General features: G+C 41.3%; 1 protein-coding gene across 3 annotated transcripts in view; it reads right to left on the minus strand.

The window, feature by feature from the left end:
- arap2 (ArfGAP with RhoGAP domain, ankyrin repeat and PH domain 2) overlaps positions 1-18,125 on the minus strand; it is a 275,757-nt gene that overhangs the window by 222,046 nt on the left and 35,586 nt on the right. For all 3 annotated transcript variants that reach the window (XM_062065971.1, XM_062065972.1, XM_062065973.1), the window contains one exon: positions 15,044-15,164. In XM_062065971.1, the coding sequence (XP_061921955.1) occupies positions 15,044-15,164 (121 nt within the window). The remainder of the gene's footprint in view (positions 1-15,043; positions 15,165-18,125) is intronic.

An 18,125-nucleotide genomic window follows, 5' to 3' on the forward strand; every position in this document is an offset into this window, starting at 1 on the left:
AAAAACTAACAAAAAAAACAACTTAGGTTTTCTTCATCTTTATTTTGTCATTACGACTTAATTCCAATAGTTAGTCGTTTTTTATTATATGGTAACATATTTTTCTACCTACCAGACTTGTTACAGGACAAAATGTGTCTTAATTTTAATTATTTAATAGCCCTGCAAGCAACTGAAAGTTAGCAACAGTGACAAAACAAAGCACTTTATGCAAAGCTGCCAAAAGACGTCTAACGACCTAAAAGATGACAAGACAAGACAGTCTCAACCACAGCGCGCCTGAATTCATTCCATCAGACAATTTAATATTTCATGTTTAGGGGTGTGGGGTTATGTTTTTAATCCCCAAAAGGAAGAGAAGTCCCTGCAATGTAAATGTACAAACAGATTTACACAGTCACAACAGGAGTTTTTACAAGTAAACACACACCCCGCGGGTCCACGCGAGATGGCGCCCGCTGTGGCAACTGTTTAACACAACACAGGGAAAGGGTAAATCAAATAGGATGTGAAAAGGCAGGGAAAATATCCCATCTCGTAGTCTTTTGTCTTGAAGGGATGGGATTGTGACGGGCCGACAGGTTTGATGATGTTAGTGATATTTTAGGTTGTGCATTTTTTTACCGAGATGGCGCCGCTGTAGTGCTGCTGTCCCCTTTGTGTTCGTAATGTTTCCCTCGTGTTTTTCGTGTGATTTTCGCCTTTTGCGCAACAAGGGGTGGCAATTTCCTGGCTTTTGCGCTTATTTTCGGGCCATGTTTGCGCAGGAGACGGGCTGCTGGCTCTCTGCCACACCAGAGTCCGCGTGGAATGACCAGGAGGAGACGGGATGGACGAGTTTCGGGGACCCCTGGCTGAGTGACCATGGTATTTTTACACTTCAGTCTCCTTGGACAGAGTCTCCTCATACATTGGCCGAGAGCTAGACCAATTGCATGTGCGCAACATGTATTGGTTATTGCAAATATTTTGTTAGTTTATCGCTGAATTTGATATTTTTAAGTGTTCTTTTTTCATCCACAGTCAAGTTTAAAGCAGCTAGTATTTTCCTATGTAGCATACTTGCCAACCTTGAGACCTCCGATTCCGGGGGGTGGGGGTGTGGTTAAGAGGGGAGGAGTATATTTACAGCTAGAATTCACCAACTCGAGTATTTCATATATATTTCATTCATATATTTCATTCATATATATATATATATATATATATATATATATATATATATATATATATATATATATATATATATATATATATATATATATATATATATATTTATTTATTTTATCATACATAAAAATAAAATAAATACTTGAATTTCAGTGTTCCGGAGGCTATCCAGTAGATGGCAGTATTGAGAGTGTCACAACATTGCTGTTTACGGCAGACGAACTGCTTTACGGTAGACGAAAACGTGACTGCTGTTGTTGTGTGTTGTTACTGCGCTGGGAGGACGTTAATGAAACTGCCTAACAATAAACCCACACAAGAAACCAAGAACTCGCCCTCGATCATTCTACAGTTATAACGTGATTGGGCAGGCACGCTGTTTATATCGTGGGAAAGCGGACGTGAAAACAGACTGTCGCCGCTGTCCCCACTCAGGTCCGCATGGAGCTGGAGGGGGCGTGGCCTCCAGCTCCGGCTGAATTCCGGGAGATTTTCGGGAGAAAATTTCTTCCGGGAGGTTTTCGGGAGAGGTGCTGAATTCCGGGAGTCTCCCGGAAAATCCGGGAGGGTTGGCAAGTATGCTATGTAGTGCGTCTTCTCATGATCTCCGTGCTTTTATCTTATGTCCGCTAGTAAACTCTTTGTTTTGTTTTCAGGGCTCCTGTTGGTCGGCTTACAGAGCTGTTTTGAGACCTTAGCTGTGCTCCTTTCTGGGCGAGAGGGGCTGGTTTCGTGCTCCATAAACGGACTCTTTTTGTTTGTATTCAGACCTCTTCTTGCTGATGCTATTGCCGCGTTGTAAGGGCTGGTCTCCTAAAGCTTTAGTAAAACTTGGCCAAGTACTATTCTGTCTCTTCGGTCCTTTTTACTCAACATATTTGTCATCCAAAAGAACTTCGGATTGACCAGTGTGTTTTATTCCCCGAGAGGAAGACTGGTCACGCTGTATGGAGCTGTATGTAGAAATAGCACTCATTGTATCAGCTCTGTGCTCCTACATGTATTTTAAGTCCTTTGTGTAATGTCTCCCTCTTAATTCATACCAAGATGGTCGCCACGATATTGCGCTCACTTGTCATTTTTCCTTGTTTCTTGCATTGAACAAAGAGAGCACAGTACCAAGTCAAATTCCTTGTGTGTTAAACATACTCGGCCAATAAAGATGATTCTAATTTGACTCTGACTGGAACGGGGGGCACGACCCACCATGGGAAGGAGAGTGGAAGCTAGGGGAGCCACGTTTCGTCGCCGCTCATGTTTTTACCCGGGAGACGCTCCTCAACGCGGCTATTTCCTCATATTCTTGTTAAAGACATGAATACCTTGCTCATTTTGCAAAGCAAATCCTGTTTTTGTGATACGGTGGCATTTAAGGCGGTGGGATGTCGGAAATATGGGGGATGCCATCTAAGCTCGGTAAGATCGTTAGCTGGCTCGCTTGCTAACAAGTGTCTTTCAACTTTGTCTGAACCAATTCAAGCACATTTTAAAGCAGCGTCAAATTGCGGTGCAGGGCAGAAAGACACAATAACAAAAAGTCACAGACACACACACACACACACACACACACACACAAAACATTATGCACCAATGCATAGGGATGATGTTCAAAAACCGGTTCTCCCGATTGTTCGATAAGAAAAGAACCGATTCCATGGATTCGAATCCCTTTTTGAGAAACGGTTCCCGTTATCGAAGCCACTATAGTAAAGAAAAAGATTTGGTTCTATATTCGAATCCCTGGGAACAAATCCAGTGTCACAGGAAATGTCCTGTGGCACGTCACAGGAAATGACGTAGCTCAGTCATTCGGCGGCAATTACAGAAGCAGCAACAACAATGAACCGGAAAAAACGCTCCAAGGCATGGCTTCACTTTACTAAGAAATACGGCGAGGAAACGGCTATCTGCAATTATTGCCAGGCTTCGCTTTCCTGTAAGGGGAGCAGTACAACAAACATGTTGAAACATGTTCAGGCCGTACATAACCTGAAGGTTGGAGAAAGGTGTTGTGTCTTCGACACGTGGAGAAGCAGCGACAGAGATGACGAAGCACGCCCCTCTTCCTCTGCTTCAACCTGCAGTCCCAGTGATAGTGCCAGTGAGTAACTAACGTTAAGTGTTGCCGGTTAATTGTAGCCTTTGGGCTAAAATAACGTTACCTCTTATGTCAACCAGGACTGCAGTAATGTTAGCTAGACTAACGTTACCTAAGCATAGTCAGTGGTTAACGGCAACGTTAACGTTAGCCTTTTTGTATGTGTCTGATAACGTTAACGGTATCTTGTAGCCTACACCACTCCAGAGTTTGCAGGTCTGTCTAATAAACTAGTGCTTGCAAGATGTGAATTAAGATAATGTTAACGTTATCCTATTTCAGATGATGACATTCATGACAGCCAGAGTGACCAGGACAGTGTTTGCTCTGTAGCACAGAGCATTAACCCATTTACCAAGGCGAGGTAAAACGCAGAGTGCAGGAGTTCAGCATAGTTCCCGTATGAATATTTATTTATGAGTGAACTAGTCATCTTTGTTGTTCGTAAACACACGTCTAAAATATCTTAAGATGAATTAGAGCGACTGAATATGTGCACGCTTTATAATCCAATTAGTCGACTAATCATTAAGAGAGTCGATGAAGAGTCGACTAGCGTTCGGAGAGCCCTGGATACCCAAAGCAATCTACAAAACCCAAAAAGTTGGCACGTTGTGTAAATCGCAATAAAAAATAGAATACAATTATTTGCAAATCCTTTTCAACTTATATTCAATTGAATAGACTGCAAAGAAGATATGTAATGTTTAAACTGAGAAACACTTTTTTTTTTGCAAATAATCATTAACTTAGAATTTAATGGCAGCAACACATTACAAAAAAGTTGGCACAGGGGAATTTTTACCACTGTGTTACATGGCCTTTCCTTTTAACAACACTCAGTAAACGTTTGGGAACTGAGGAGACCAATTTTAGAAGCTTTTCAGGTGGAATTCTTTCCCATTCTTGCTTGATGTACAGCTTAAGTTATTCAACAGTCCGAGGTCTCCATTTTGGTATTTTAGGCTTCATAATGGGCCACACATTTTCAGTGGGAGACAGGTCTGGACTACAGGCAGGCCAGTCTAGTACCCACACTCTGCCAAGCCACGCTGTTGTAACACGTGGCTTGGCATTGTCTTGCTGAAATAAGCAGGGGCGTCCATGATAACGTTGCTTGGATGGCAATGTATGTTGCTCTAAAACCTGTATGTACCTTTCAGCATTAATGGTGCCTTCACAGATGTGTAAGTTACCCATGTCTTGGGCACTAATACACCCCCATACCATCACAGATGCTGGCTTTTTAACTTTGCGCCTATAACGGCTGTTTTCCTCTTTGGTCCGGAGGACACAACGTCCACAGTTTCCAAAAACGATTTGAAATGTGGTCTCGTCAGACCACAGAACACTTTTCCACTTTGCATCAGTCCATCTTTGATGAGCTCGGGCCCAGCAAAGCCGGCGGCGTTTCTGGGTGTTGTTGATAAATGGCTTTAGCTTTGCATAGTAGAGTTTTAACTTGCACTTACAGACGTAGCGACCAACTGTAGATACTGACAGTGTTTTCTGAAGTGTTCCTGAACCCATGTGGTGATATCCTTTACACACTGATGACGGTTTTTGATGCAGTACCGCCTGAGGGATCGAAGGTCACAGGAATTCAATGTTGGTTTTCAGCCTCACTGCCTACGTGCAGAGATTTCTCCCGATTCTCTGAACCTTTTTAATTATATTACGGACTGTAGATGGTGAAATCCCTAAATTCCTTGCAATAGCTGGTTGAAAAATGTTGTTCTGAAACAATTTGCTTAGGCATTTGTTGATAAAGTGGTGACCCCCGCCCCATCCTTGTTTGTGAATGACTGAGCATTTCATGGAAGCTGCTTTTATACCCAATCATGGCACCCACCTGTTTTCAATTAGCCTGTTCACCTGTGGAATGTTCCAAATAAGTGTTTGATGAGCATTCCTCAACTTTCTCAGTCTTTTTTGCTCTTTGTGCCAGCTTTTTTTAAACATGTTGCAGGCATCAAATTCCAAATGAGCTAATATTTGCAAAAAATAAAGTTTTCCTGTTCGAATGTTAAGTATCTCGTCTTTGCAGTCTATTCAATTGAATATAAGTTGAAAAGGTTTTGCAAATCATTGTATTCTGTTTTTATTCACGGTTTACACAACATGCTAACTTCACTGGTTTTGGATTTTGTAAAAAGGCCATGTCCACATGAAACCAAAATTTTTAAATATGGTTTTAGCCTTAAAAACTGAGCTTTTGGACAGTGGCCAAATGAAAGTAATTGAATAAAATCAAATACATTCATGAAAATGATACATACTGTGTATACTGTTTTCCATATGAGTGAGTGGTGATTGTAAAAAATAATGCACACAAAATAAGGCACTTCTATCTGACAATATTGGTACCATATTATAATTGGTCAGACTTTCCATTGACTAGTGAACATGTTTTTATGTGCACAGAGATTGGGTTTTTTAATTGCCACTGCTCTGCACGGAGATTTGTTTTAACACCCGATAAGAGACATTGCAGCATGTCACCTGACCCACCTTGACAAATCTACACAATGTATAAAAATCTTTTATTGGCGACCTGCTGCTGTGCCCCCAGCTGAGTGACAGGTGGGACTCTCATTGAGCTTACATTGTCTTTCGTCCACCTTAATTAGCTTTCCGACATCCTGGGGCAGACCCGATCCCCTCTTTGACCTACGCTTCCGAATGCTCCCGCTCCTAAATTCCCTCTTACAAAACTCCAATGAATTTACAATTCAGGGCCATCCATAATGAATAACCTCCTCCATTATTGACTGCTCTTTACATCACAAGATTTTTCTGCTTTCCGACTTCCATTACCTGTCCTGCTCGCACTTATTTGCCTCTTCATTTATTCAAGGCTTTCCTCTCTCTCTCCTTCTCTGTCCACTCTCATATTTGCTGCCAATCCGAGATGGCTGAGTAGCGAGAGGCGAGCGCCATGTTCGCGTTTGCACGCACGCTAGGAGTACATTTTGCTTGTGTTGTGTACACACGGGATCATTCTGAAGCCCTCGGCTAAGCTTCTCTCCAGTACCCCCCCCCCCCATGTATGAGGATCAAATAAATAAAGTCTGGTTGAAGGGTTCGTTAAGGCTATATTTGAAGAAATCAGTCAGAAATGTTCAGTGGATGAAATGAAAGCCAGGTCGGGATATCAGCCGCCATCAAAAGAAGGAGCGACGTTTGTTGTTTGCTCCGCTCACCTCCTTTCAGCTCATCTCTGCACTCGTGCTGAACTGACGACTCGCCATTTCAGGACACTCAGGGATACATTGTGCACCCAATCCTTACCAAACTTCACGCCCTGCAAAACTCCATCGTATTGACTTTTCCGGCAAATCCAATAATTATTGGTGATTTTTATCTTATTTTTATGATTAGACTGTTTTCTCATCCATGTGTGGAATCAAATACCGTATTTTCCGGACTATAAGGCGCACTTAAAATCCTTATTTTTTTTCTCAAAACTTGACAGTGCGCCTTATAACCCGTTGCGCCTAATGTACGGAATAATTCTGGTTTTGCTTGCCGACCTCGAAGCTATTTTATTTGGTACAGGGTGAAATGATAAGTGTGACCAGGAGATGGCAGTCAAACACAAGAGATACGTGTAGACTGCGATATGACTCAAGTAAACAACACCAACATTGTATATGTTCCATTGAAAATATAGAACATTACACACGGCGCTCAAAAAGTCTATCAAAGTGTTTTAGTATGATTTTGGTAAGCTATGAAGCAGCACTGCTTGATGTGCTTCAACATACGAGTATTATTATGGTGTGTGTATAAGGTATGACATATCTGGCGTTTTGTTTCGCAATATTACGCAAAAGCTACTTTTCTTACCTTCTGGTACCTGCTGATCTGTATTTGAGATCTGCATAAGTCCTGAAAAATTGCGCGAGTCCGCCTTTGTAGTCTGTGACGACACTGTAATCGATAAGCTTCTTTTTCTCTATCTTCTTGTTACGGGACAATCATCCTCCGCTGTTGCCATTTCTAATATAAAGTAGTGTAAAGTTCTTACTTATATCTGTCAGTAAACTCGCCATGAAAGCGCTAAAACATACCGGTGTAGTGAGTTTACTTTATTCACCCGAGGAACTTTAGTTATTAGAGAGTTCCAATCAGACTGTTTTTCACGGGACACATTTCCGATGTTGTTATTGCACTAGTGAGCCACGGATGAGGAGATGCTGCTCCGTTGTTGATTGAAGTAAAGTCTGAATGTCGTTAAAACAGTTAGCTCCATCTTTTGAAACTTCTTCCACTCCCGTCCTTGCACGCTACACCGCTACAACAAAGATGACGGGGAGAAGACGCTGCCGAAGATGAGCCACGTAAATAAGACCGCCCACAAAACGGCGCATACGGAAGAGACTGTCAGAAAGCGGGTTGAAGATGATCTGTAAAACATAATCTATGAAACATTTTGACCAAAGAACCACCATTACCGTATTTCTCGGACTATAAGTCGCAGTTTTTTTCATAGTTTGGCCGCGGGTGCGACTTATACTCAGGAGCGACTTATGTGTGAAATTATTAACACATTAGCATAAAATATCAAATAATATTATTTAGCTCATTCACGTAAGAGACTAGACGTATAAGATTTCATGGGATTTAGCGATTAGGAGTGACAGATTGTTTGGTAAACGTATAGCATGTTCTATATGTTATAGTTCTTTGAATCACTCTCACCATAATATGTTACGTTAACATACCAGGCACACTCTCAGTTGGTTATTTATGTGTCATATAACGTACACTTAGTCAGCCTGTTGTTCACTATTCTTTATTTATTTTAAATTGCCTTTCAAATGTCTATTCTAGGTGTTGGGTTTTATCAAATACATTTCCCCAAAAAATGCGATTTATACTCCAGTGCGATTTATATATGTTTTTTTCCTTCTTTATTATGCATTTTCGGCCGGTGCGACTTATACTCCGGAGCGACTTATACTCCGAAAAATACGGTACATGTTATGTAGACCACAAGGAAGTGTTTTCCATTTAGAAAAAAATAATAATAATATGACTCTTTTAATCCGCCCTATAATCCGGTGCGTCTTATATATGAAAAAAGATCGAACATTGACCATTCATCGGCAGTGTGCCTTATAATCCGGTTCGCCCTATGGTCCGGAAAATAGGGTAATATAAATAACAAGATATCTTTTTTGGGGGATATAGAGATCTATACATCCAAACCAACAGAAGGAAGCTGGTCTTCCCGTCACTCACACAAACCAATGACCCGGAGAGAGGCAACCGAGACACAGAGACTGGCTAGAAAAAGTTGCGTTTGCCAGGAGGCTGAGTTAGAATGCTCATTTTAAGATAACCAAGTATTTTTTGTCTTTGATTTTTTCCCACATACATTTTACTGTTTAGTTCCCTTTCCCATGTGCTTCCTTCTCTACGTCACCATCTTTGCTCAACGCTTATCCGCACTCCTCCCCTCTGATTAGTGATCAAAAGTCACACCTCCCTCCAAGGGATCCCTTATAAGGAGAGTTTAATTTCAGCCCCTTTCAGAGGACGGTGCTGGATAATTGACTTTTGTGCGTTTAATTTTTTCAGAAATGTTTGTGCTTTGCATGTCCTGACAGCATTTGTTGTTTTTGTCCTCAATAAATACATTTCCACCTGCACCTAGCCTGCCGTCTCTGCATCTTGGGGTCCAGACCAACATAAAACATACAATAGTCTACATTCAAAATGGTATTGTTTTCTTGAGTAATGTTGTCACTCATTCACTTGTATATCCATGAAGAAGATGCCCATGCAGCGGAATAAATAGTGGCCGTCCGCAGCAATGTATTCTACAAAACCCAAAAGCAGTGAAGTTGGCAAGTTGTGTAAATCGTAAATAAAAACAGAATATAATGATTTGCAAATCCTTTTAAACTTATATTCAATTGAATAAACTGCAAAGACATTATATTTCATGTTCGAACTGAGAAACTTAACGCCGGCGGCGTTTCTGGGTGTTGTTGATAAATAGCTTTCGCTTTGCAAAGTAGAGTTTTAACTTGCACTTACAGATGTAGCGACCAACTGTAGTTACTGACAGTGGTTTTCTGAAGTGTTCCTGAGCCCATGTGGTGATATCCTTTACACACTGATGTCGGTTTTTGATGCGGTACCGCCTGAGGGATTGAAGGTCACGGACATTCAATGTTGGTTTTCAGCTTTGCTGCTTACGTGCAGTGATTTCTCCAGATTATCTGAACCTTTTGATGATATTACGGAGCGTAGATGGCGAAATCCCTAAATTCCTTGCAATAGCTGGTTGAGAAATGTTGTTCTTATACAATTTGCTCACGCATTTGTTCACAAAGTGATGACCCTCACCCCATCCTTGTTTGTGAATGACTGAGCATTTCATGGAAGCTGCTTTTATACCCAATCATGGCACCCACCTGTTCCCAATTTGCCTGTTCACCTGTGGGATGTTCCAAATAAGTGTTTGATGAGCATTCCTCATCACCTCGTCTTTTTTGCTACTTGTGCCAGCTTTTTTGAAACATGCTGCAGGCATCAAATTCCAAATGAGCTAATATTTGAAAAAAAAAAAAAAAAAATCCAGTTCAAACGTTAAGTATCTTGTCTTTGCAGTCTATTCAATTGAATATAGGTTGAAAAGGATTTGCAAATCATTGTATTCTGTTTTTATTTACGATTTACACAACGTGCTAACTTCACTGGTTTGGGGTTTTGTAGTTAGTGTGATCCTAATATTCAAGCATCACGTTGTACACCTTTGGACTCCTTGATTGACAGAATCCTATTCGAGGATTAAAGGAACTTATTCGTCACACATAGGGGATGGCACAAAACTCCCAGATATAGCCCAATGAGTACCACAAGAACATAAAAATATGATGTAGCATGTTAAAATAGCATCGTTTAATAGGAATACATTATAAATAGAATAAACTGTGAAGGCCCAGTTCAGCACAGCATTATTTAGAGAATAGTTATTAACAAAAACTATCTATCTCGCAATATGTTTGCATCTCTATCCAGATTTGCACCAAAATGCATGCCCTTTCAGAAGTAAAACATGAACAATTGTTCTGCAATCCAGCTGCACCATCACAGCTTCCTGTCCTGTTTTTTTTTTGTTTTTTTGTTTTGTTTTTTACAATTCTTCTTCTGTTGCTCTTTGCGACGCTGAGAGTACCTGAGGGACAAGCCCACCTGCCGACCAGCCGACAACCGTGTGCACATTCTCCTGGGTGGCCTTCAATAATTCACTCCTCCCAGCGCTGCCCTCCATCCTCACTCTGCCACCTGCCCTTTCTGTGCTATACCTGCCTCGCTGTTGTTCTTCCACTTCCTCTTCACGCGCTCACCCCGCCAGCTCCTAAACTCCACTCCACTAACTTCCTCCTTTATTCCCCATCAGCGGCCTCCCCTGCTCTTCGTCTTCCTTGCGCGCTCCCCAAAGATTGATGGCTCCTGGCTACGAGGTTAGCGGGCTGCTTTAAAGATGCATGAGGGGAACGAGGACTGGCTTTTTTCTCTCTTTTTTTTTTTTTTTTGCTCTCCCAAACATTCCAACACAGTAGCCACCTTTGGTGTGAGGCTTCATGCTATTGTTAGGGAGCAGACGCCACAATTAAAAGGAGGGGGAAAAAAATGGTCCAAAGCAATCACTTAAATTTTAACTGGAGCCGAGAAGATCAACTCAATTATAGATATTCAGTAAAATAATCAACTAACCGCCAAGTCTCCAATTTGGTCTAAACAAGCAACTAATGACTCAGTCTCTAATTAACACTGGGTCAAAAACATTGACATTAACTGCTGTGGCTGTGAGCGACCTCCTTATGTAGTTTTTTTTAGAAATTAAGGCTGCATTTGAAGTATCACTAGCAGCTGAAACAACATTTCTCAATGAGCTATTGCAAGGAATTTAGGGATTTGACCATCTACGGTCCGTAATATCATCCAAAGGTTCGGAGAATCTGGAGAAATCACTGCACGTAAGCGGCAAGGCCGAAAACCAACATTGAATGCGCGTGACCTTCGATCCCTCAGGCGGTACTGCATCAAAAAGCGACATCAGTGTGTAAAGGATATCACCACATGGGCTCAGGAACACTTCAGAAAACCACTGTCAGTAACTACAGTTTGTCGCTATATCTGTAAGTGCAAGTTAAAACCCTACTATGCAAAGGGAAAGCCATTTATCAACAACACCCAGAAACGCAGCCGGCTTCGCTGTGCCCAAGTTCATCTAAGATGGACTGATGCAAAGTGGAAAAGTGTTCTGTGGTCTGACGAGTCCACATTTCAAATTGTTTTTGGAGACTGTGGATGTCGTGTCCTGCGGACCAAAGAGGAAAAGAACCATCCAGATTGTTATAGGCGCAAAGTTCAAAAGCCAGTATCTGAGATGGTACGGGGGTGTATTAGCGCCCAAGGCATGGGTAACTTATACATCTGTGAAGGCACCGTTAATGCTGAAAGGTACATACAGGTTTTGGAACAACATATGTTGCCATCCAAGCAACGTTATCCTGGACGCCCCTGCTTATTTCAGCAAGACAATGCCAAGCCACGTGTTACAACAGCGTGCCATCATAGTAAAAGAGTGCGGGTACTAGACTGGCCTGCCTGTAGTCCAGACCTGTCACCCATTGAAAATGTGTAGAGCATTATGAAGCCTAAAATACCACAATGGACACCCCCGGACTGTTGAACAACTTAAGCTGTACATCAAGCAAGAATGGAAAATAATTCCACCTGAAAAGGTTAAAAAATTGGTCTCATCAGTTCCCAAACGTTTACTGAGTGTTGTTAAAAGGAAAGGCCATGTAACACAGTGGTAAAAATGCCCCCGTGCCAACTTTTTTGCAATGTGTTGCTGCCATTAAATTCTAAGTCAATGATTATTTGCAAAAAAAAATTAAGTTTCTCAGTTCGAACATTAAAAATCTTGTCTTTGCAGTCTATTCAATTAAATATATGTTGAAAAGGATTTGCCAATCTGTTTTTATTTGGGATTTACACAACTTGCCAACTTCACTGGTTTTGGGTTTTGTACTTCAATAATATCAATAAAATGATAACTCAATGTGAAATAAAATCCAAAACAAATTGTCATTGTCAATTATTGCAGCAAACACAGTTGTTGATGCTTAAAATTCGGTTATTCGTGAAGGCACCTCGCTCGCCATGACCTTCATTGATGCATAATGAGGAAATGATGCCTCCAGAGCTACGGTGAAACGTGTGGGTGACGTTGAAAGTGGTGTGTTAAAGGGGAACTGCACTTTTTGTGGAATTTTGCCTATTATTCACAAGTCCTATGTAAGACAAGAACACAAGTTTTTTCCTTTTTTTATGCATTCTAACACGTAAATAAAGGAGTCAATCTATTCTGCCTAATAGACGCTCTAAAAACATCCAAAAACATCATTCGAGGTTTTTTATCCATGATGTACAGTAAGTACAAACCCCGTTTCCATATGATTTGGGTAATTGTGTTAGATGTAAATATAAACGGAATACAATGATTTGCAAATCATTGTCAACCCATATTCAGTTGAATATGCAACAAAGACAACATATTTGATGTTCAATATGATAAAAAAAAAAATGTGTGCAAATAATCATTAACTTTAGAATTTGATGCCAGCAACACGTGACAAAGAAGTTGGGAAAGGTGGCAATAAATACTGATAAAGTGGAGGAATGCTCATCAAACACTTATTTGGAACATCCCACAGGTGAGCAGGCAAATTGGGAACAGGTGGGTGCCATGATTGGGTATAAAAGTAGATTCCATGAAATGCTCAGTCATTCACAAACAAGGATGGGGCGAGGGTCACCACTTTGTCAACAAATGCATGAGCAAATTGTTGAACAGTTTAAGAAAAACCTTTCTCAACCAGCTATTGCAAGGAATTTAGGGATTTCACCATCTACGCTCCCTAATATCATCAAAGGGTTCAGAGAATCTGGAGAAATCACTGCACGTAAGCAGCTAAGCCTGTGACCTTCGATCCCTCAGGCTGTACTGCATCAACAAGCGACATCAGTGTGTAAAGGATATCACCACATGGGCTCAGGAACACTTCAGAAACCCACTGTCAGTAACTACAGTTGGTCGCTACATCTGTAAGTGCAAGTTAAAACTCTCCTATGCAAGGCGAAAACCGTTTTCACCAACACCCAGAAACGCTTTGCTGGGCCTGAGCTTATCTAAGATGGACTGATACAAAGTGGAAAAGTGTTCTGTGGTCTGACGAGTCCACATTTTAAATTGTTTTTGAAAACTGTAGACGTTGTGTCCTCCGGACCAAAGAGGAAAAGGACCATCCGGATTGTTATAGGCGCAAAGTTGAAAAGCCAGCATCTGTGATGGTATGGGGGTGTATTAGTGCCCAAGACATGGGTAACTTACACTTGTAAAGAACATAATGTCATGGCTGTCTTGAGTTTACAATAATTTCTACAACTCTTATTTTTTTGTGATAGAGTGATTGGAGCACATACTTGTTGGTCACAAAAAACATTCATGAAGTTTGGTTCTTTTATGAATTTATTATGGGTCTACTGAAAATGTGACCAAATGTGCTGGGTCAAAAGTATACATTCAGCAATGTTAATATTTGGTTACATGACCCTTGGCAAGTTTCACTGCAATAAGGCGCTTTTGGTAGCCATCCACAAGCTTCTGGTTAAATTTTTGACCACTCTTCTTGACAAAATTGGTGCAGTTCAGCTAAATGTGTTGGTTTTCTGACATGGACTTGTTTCTTCAGCATTGTCCACACGTTTAAGTCAAGACTTTGGGAAGGCCATTCTAAAACCTTAATTCTAGCCTGATTTAGCCATTCCTTTACCACTTGTGACGTGTGTTTGGGGTCATTGTCCTGTTGGAACACCCAACTGCGCCCAAGACCCAACCTCAGGGCTGATGATTTTAGGTTGTCCTGAAGAATTTGGAGGTAACCTCCTTTTTCATAGTCCTATTTACTCTCTGTAAAGCACCAGTTCTATTGGCAGCAAAACAGGCCCAGAGCATAATAGTGTTATGAGAGTAGCGTATGTGTGTGTGGCCCTTTAAGATATGACAGCATATGAGGTGAGTGACGTCAGTGAGTGGGTGGGCTAGAGAGGTGAGGGAGCGGTAACAGTGAGTGCGTGCAGGTGCTAACAGCTTGGTGGATGGCTGCGTGCAAGACACCAATAAAGTCACAAAGTTGCAACAAACCGCCGGCCTCATCATTCACCCTCGAGTCCGGAGCTGTAAATACCCACTGAAGGGTGTTACCCCCGAAGTACATCGGCCCTGGAGGAACGTCTCCCCCGCGCTCCTCGACTACGGTCTGGGAACCGGAAGCAGGAAAAGTGTTACAATACTACCACCACCATGCTTGACGGTAGGTATGGTGTTCCTGGGATTAAAGGCCTCACTTTTTCTTCTCCAAACATATTGCTGGGTATTGTGGCCAAACAGCTCAATTTTTGTTTCATCTGACCACAGAACTTTCCTCCAGAAGGTTTTATCTTTGCCCATGTGATGTCAGATGAAACAAAATGCAGAAAGCATCTACCAATTCTCATCACCAATTCACATTTGTTCGCCTTCTTTTATGAGTGTTTTTAAAAAGTGTGGAATATCATAGCTGGGCTACAGTAAAACCGGATACGACAGAAGACTATTAGCCTGGTTTACCTCAGCAGTATTTCAGGAGGACAGGAAGCAGGATAAGGACAAGGGTTAGATGAGGAGCAAGGAGCAGTCCATACCTTCTCTCTCAGCTCGGAATAGGAAGGTCCGAAGCGAGGTGACGACCTCAAACTTGTTGTCGCCCAAACCTCGCACCTGTCTGATGGCGGAGGCAAGAATCATCCCTTTGGAGTACATTTCCTGCAGCAGATGAGACAACACTGTAACAATAGCAACAGCCTGATTTTTCTTTCCTAGGGATTATGTTGATTTTTCTCTCTTTTGTTTGCATCCACGTGTGATTCTCCCTTGTATCGTTGTTGCTTTTGGGTAGGTGTCCATGTTTACGCTCCGCTGACGGATCTGCTCATCAAACTGTAAGCCATAACCCATCAATACAGCGTCATATTTATTCACACAAATGGCTTCCCTGTTCCTCCCTCGCACGCAATAACTTTGATACAAAGGCGCCCGGGTCTCGGATAAAGAAGCATTTGAATTTAAACCTGCTTTGCCCGACAACGATGAGTTTATAACGGGAGATGATTTCCCTGTTTACAATCGGAACAAACATATTTTGAATTTTCGAGTGCCCAATTGCATAAAGGTGGAATTACTTTGATTTGTTTTCTTTGGGATACATCCTCTTGCTGGAAATACTTATCACCGGGATGGATTTAAATAAGAAAACTCATACCAGAATGACATTTTTTGAGAAAATAGGATCCCAATCTAGAGCACTTTTGATGTATTTCACATGTAATGTGAACCTTATGGATGAAGGGATTTTAGCAAGTACATTTTTCAACTTTATTACTGTTTATGTTTTATATTCTGGACCATAGGGCGCACCGGATTTATAAGGCGCACTGCCGATGAGCGGGTCAATTCAGGTCTTTTTTCCTACAAAAAAGGCGCATTAAAGGGGTCATATTATGATTTATTTTTCTAAATTGAAAACATTTCCTTGTGGTCTACATAACATGTAATGGTGGTTATTTGGTCAAAATGTTGCATAGATTATGTTTTACAGATCATCTTCAAGTCGCTTTCTCATAGTCGTTGCAGGATGCGCCGTTTTGTGGGCGGTCTTATTTACGTGGCTCACCTTCGACAGCGTCTTCTCCCCGTCATCTTTGTTGTAGCGGTGTAGCGTGCAAGGACGGAAGTGGAAGAAGTGTTAAAAGATGGCGCTAACTGTTTTAATGACATTCAGACTTTACTTAAATCAATAACGGAGCAGCATCTTCTTATCCGTGGCTCACTAGTGCAACAAATGTGTCCCGTGAAAAACCGTCCGACTGGAACTCTCTAATAACTAAAAATCCGTGGATGAATTATGTAAACCCACTATACTGGTAGTTTTTAACGCTTCCATAGCGAGATATAAGTTAGAACTTTACACTACTTTATATTATAAATGGCAACAGCAGAGGATGAATGTCCCATAACAAGAAGATAGTGAAAAAGAAGAAGCTTATCGACTACGGCATCGGAACGGACTACAGTGACGGACGTGTGCAAATTTTCAGGACTTATGCAGATCTCAAATACACGTCAGCGGGTACCAGAAGGTAAGAAAAGTTGGTTTTGCATAATATTGTGAAACAAAACGCCAGATAATATGTCTGCTAATGGGTGCCATTTTGCGGTCCTTATACACACACCATAGTAATACTCGTATCTCTGACTACGGCATACTTGCCAACCCTCCCAATTTTTCAGAGAGACTCCCGAATTTCAGTGCACCTCCCGAAAATCTCCCGGGGCAACCATTCTCCCGAATTTCTCCCGATTTTCACCAGGACAACAATATTAAGGGCATGCCGTGATGGCACTGCCTCTAGCGTCCTTTACAACCTGTCGACGCGTCCGCTTTTTCACCATGCAAACAGCGTGCCGGCCCAGTCACACGTTGTATGCGGCTTCCGCATACACATGAAAGTGACTGCAAGACATAGTTGATCAACAGCCATACAGGTCACACTGAGGGTGACCGTATAAACAACTTTAAAACTGTTACAAATATGCGCCACACTGTGAACCCACACCAAACAAGAATGACAAACACATTTCGGGAGAACATCCGCACCGTAACACAACATAAACACAACAGAACAAATACCCAGAATCCCTTGCATCCCTAACTCTTCCGGGCTACAATATACACCCCCGCTATAAATCTCCCGAATTAGAAGGTCTCAAGGTTGGCAAATATGGACTACGGTAGCCGTAATGGGACGACAATCCATCAAGCGGTGCTGCTTCAAAGCCGTACTAAAACATTTTGACAGATTTTTGAGTGCCGTGTGTAGTCGTTGTGGCTTGTACAGCCCTTTGAGACACTTGTGATTTAGGGCTATATAAATAAACATTGATTGATTGATTGATTGATTGATAATGTTCTTTATTTTCAAAGGAACATTTAAAGTTTTGGTGTCGTTTACTGGCGTCATATTGCAGTCTACACGTATCTCTTATGTGTGACTGCCATCTACTGGTCACACTTATCATTACATCATGTACCAAATAAAATTGCTTCAAGGCCAGTAAGCACAACCAGAATTATTCCGTACATTAGGCGCACCGGGTTATAAGGCGCACTGTCGATTTCAGAGAAAATGAAAGGATTTTAAGTGCGCCTTATAGTCCGAAAAATACGCTAAGTATTCGGAATGCACGAAAGAGTGGAAAGAAAAACATAACTCCCTTTGACCACATCAAGATTTTCCAAACATTCAACATTTGCAAAACAATTTATTACGGTTTGACTTATTTTTTTCTTTAAGATTTTGCGATACAGGAAAGTAACACTTCTGGCTTCTCCTGGCAATCACGCTCCACAAAACAGTTACTACTTTTTTGTTTTAAAATTAGTTTGCGGTTTGAGCAACAGAGGTTTCTGTAGCGAGTCATTTTACAGTGCAGAGCACTAGACTGGCCTAGTAGTACAAAGTTAGCAGTCGATATTTGTTGACACACTTTGGTGACTATATATTCTCGAAGTATAAATGTAATTTTTTGGTTTTAGTCAATTTTATTTCGTTTAAATCTCATGTGTTAAATGTTTGTACAAGTTTAAAACAATGGCGATGCTAATAAGAGTTTAACAAGATTCTTAGGTGTGCGTGCACTTTGTGTATAATGATGTAATTTCCTTTT

The sequence above is a fragment of the Entelurus aequoreus genome, linkage group LG12 (genome assembly GCF_033978785.1).
Source record: "Entelurus aequoreus isolate RoL-2023_Sb linkage group LG12, RoL_Eaeq_v1.1, whole genome shotgun sequence".
Lineage (NCBI taxonomy): Eukaryota > Metazoa > Chordata > Actinopteri > Syngnathiformes > Syngnathidae > Entelurus > Entelurus aequoreus.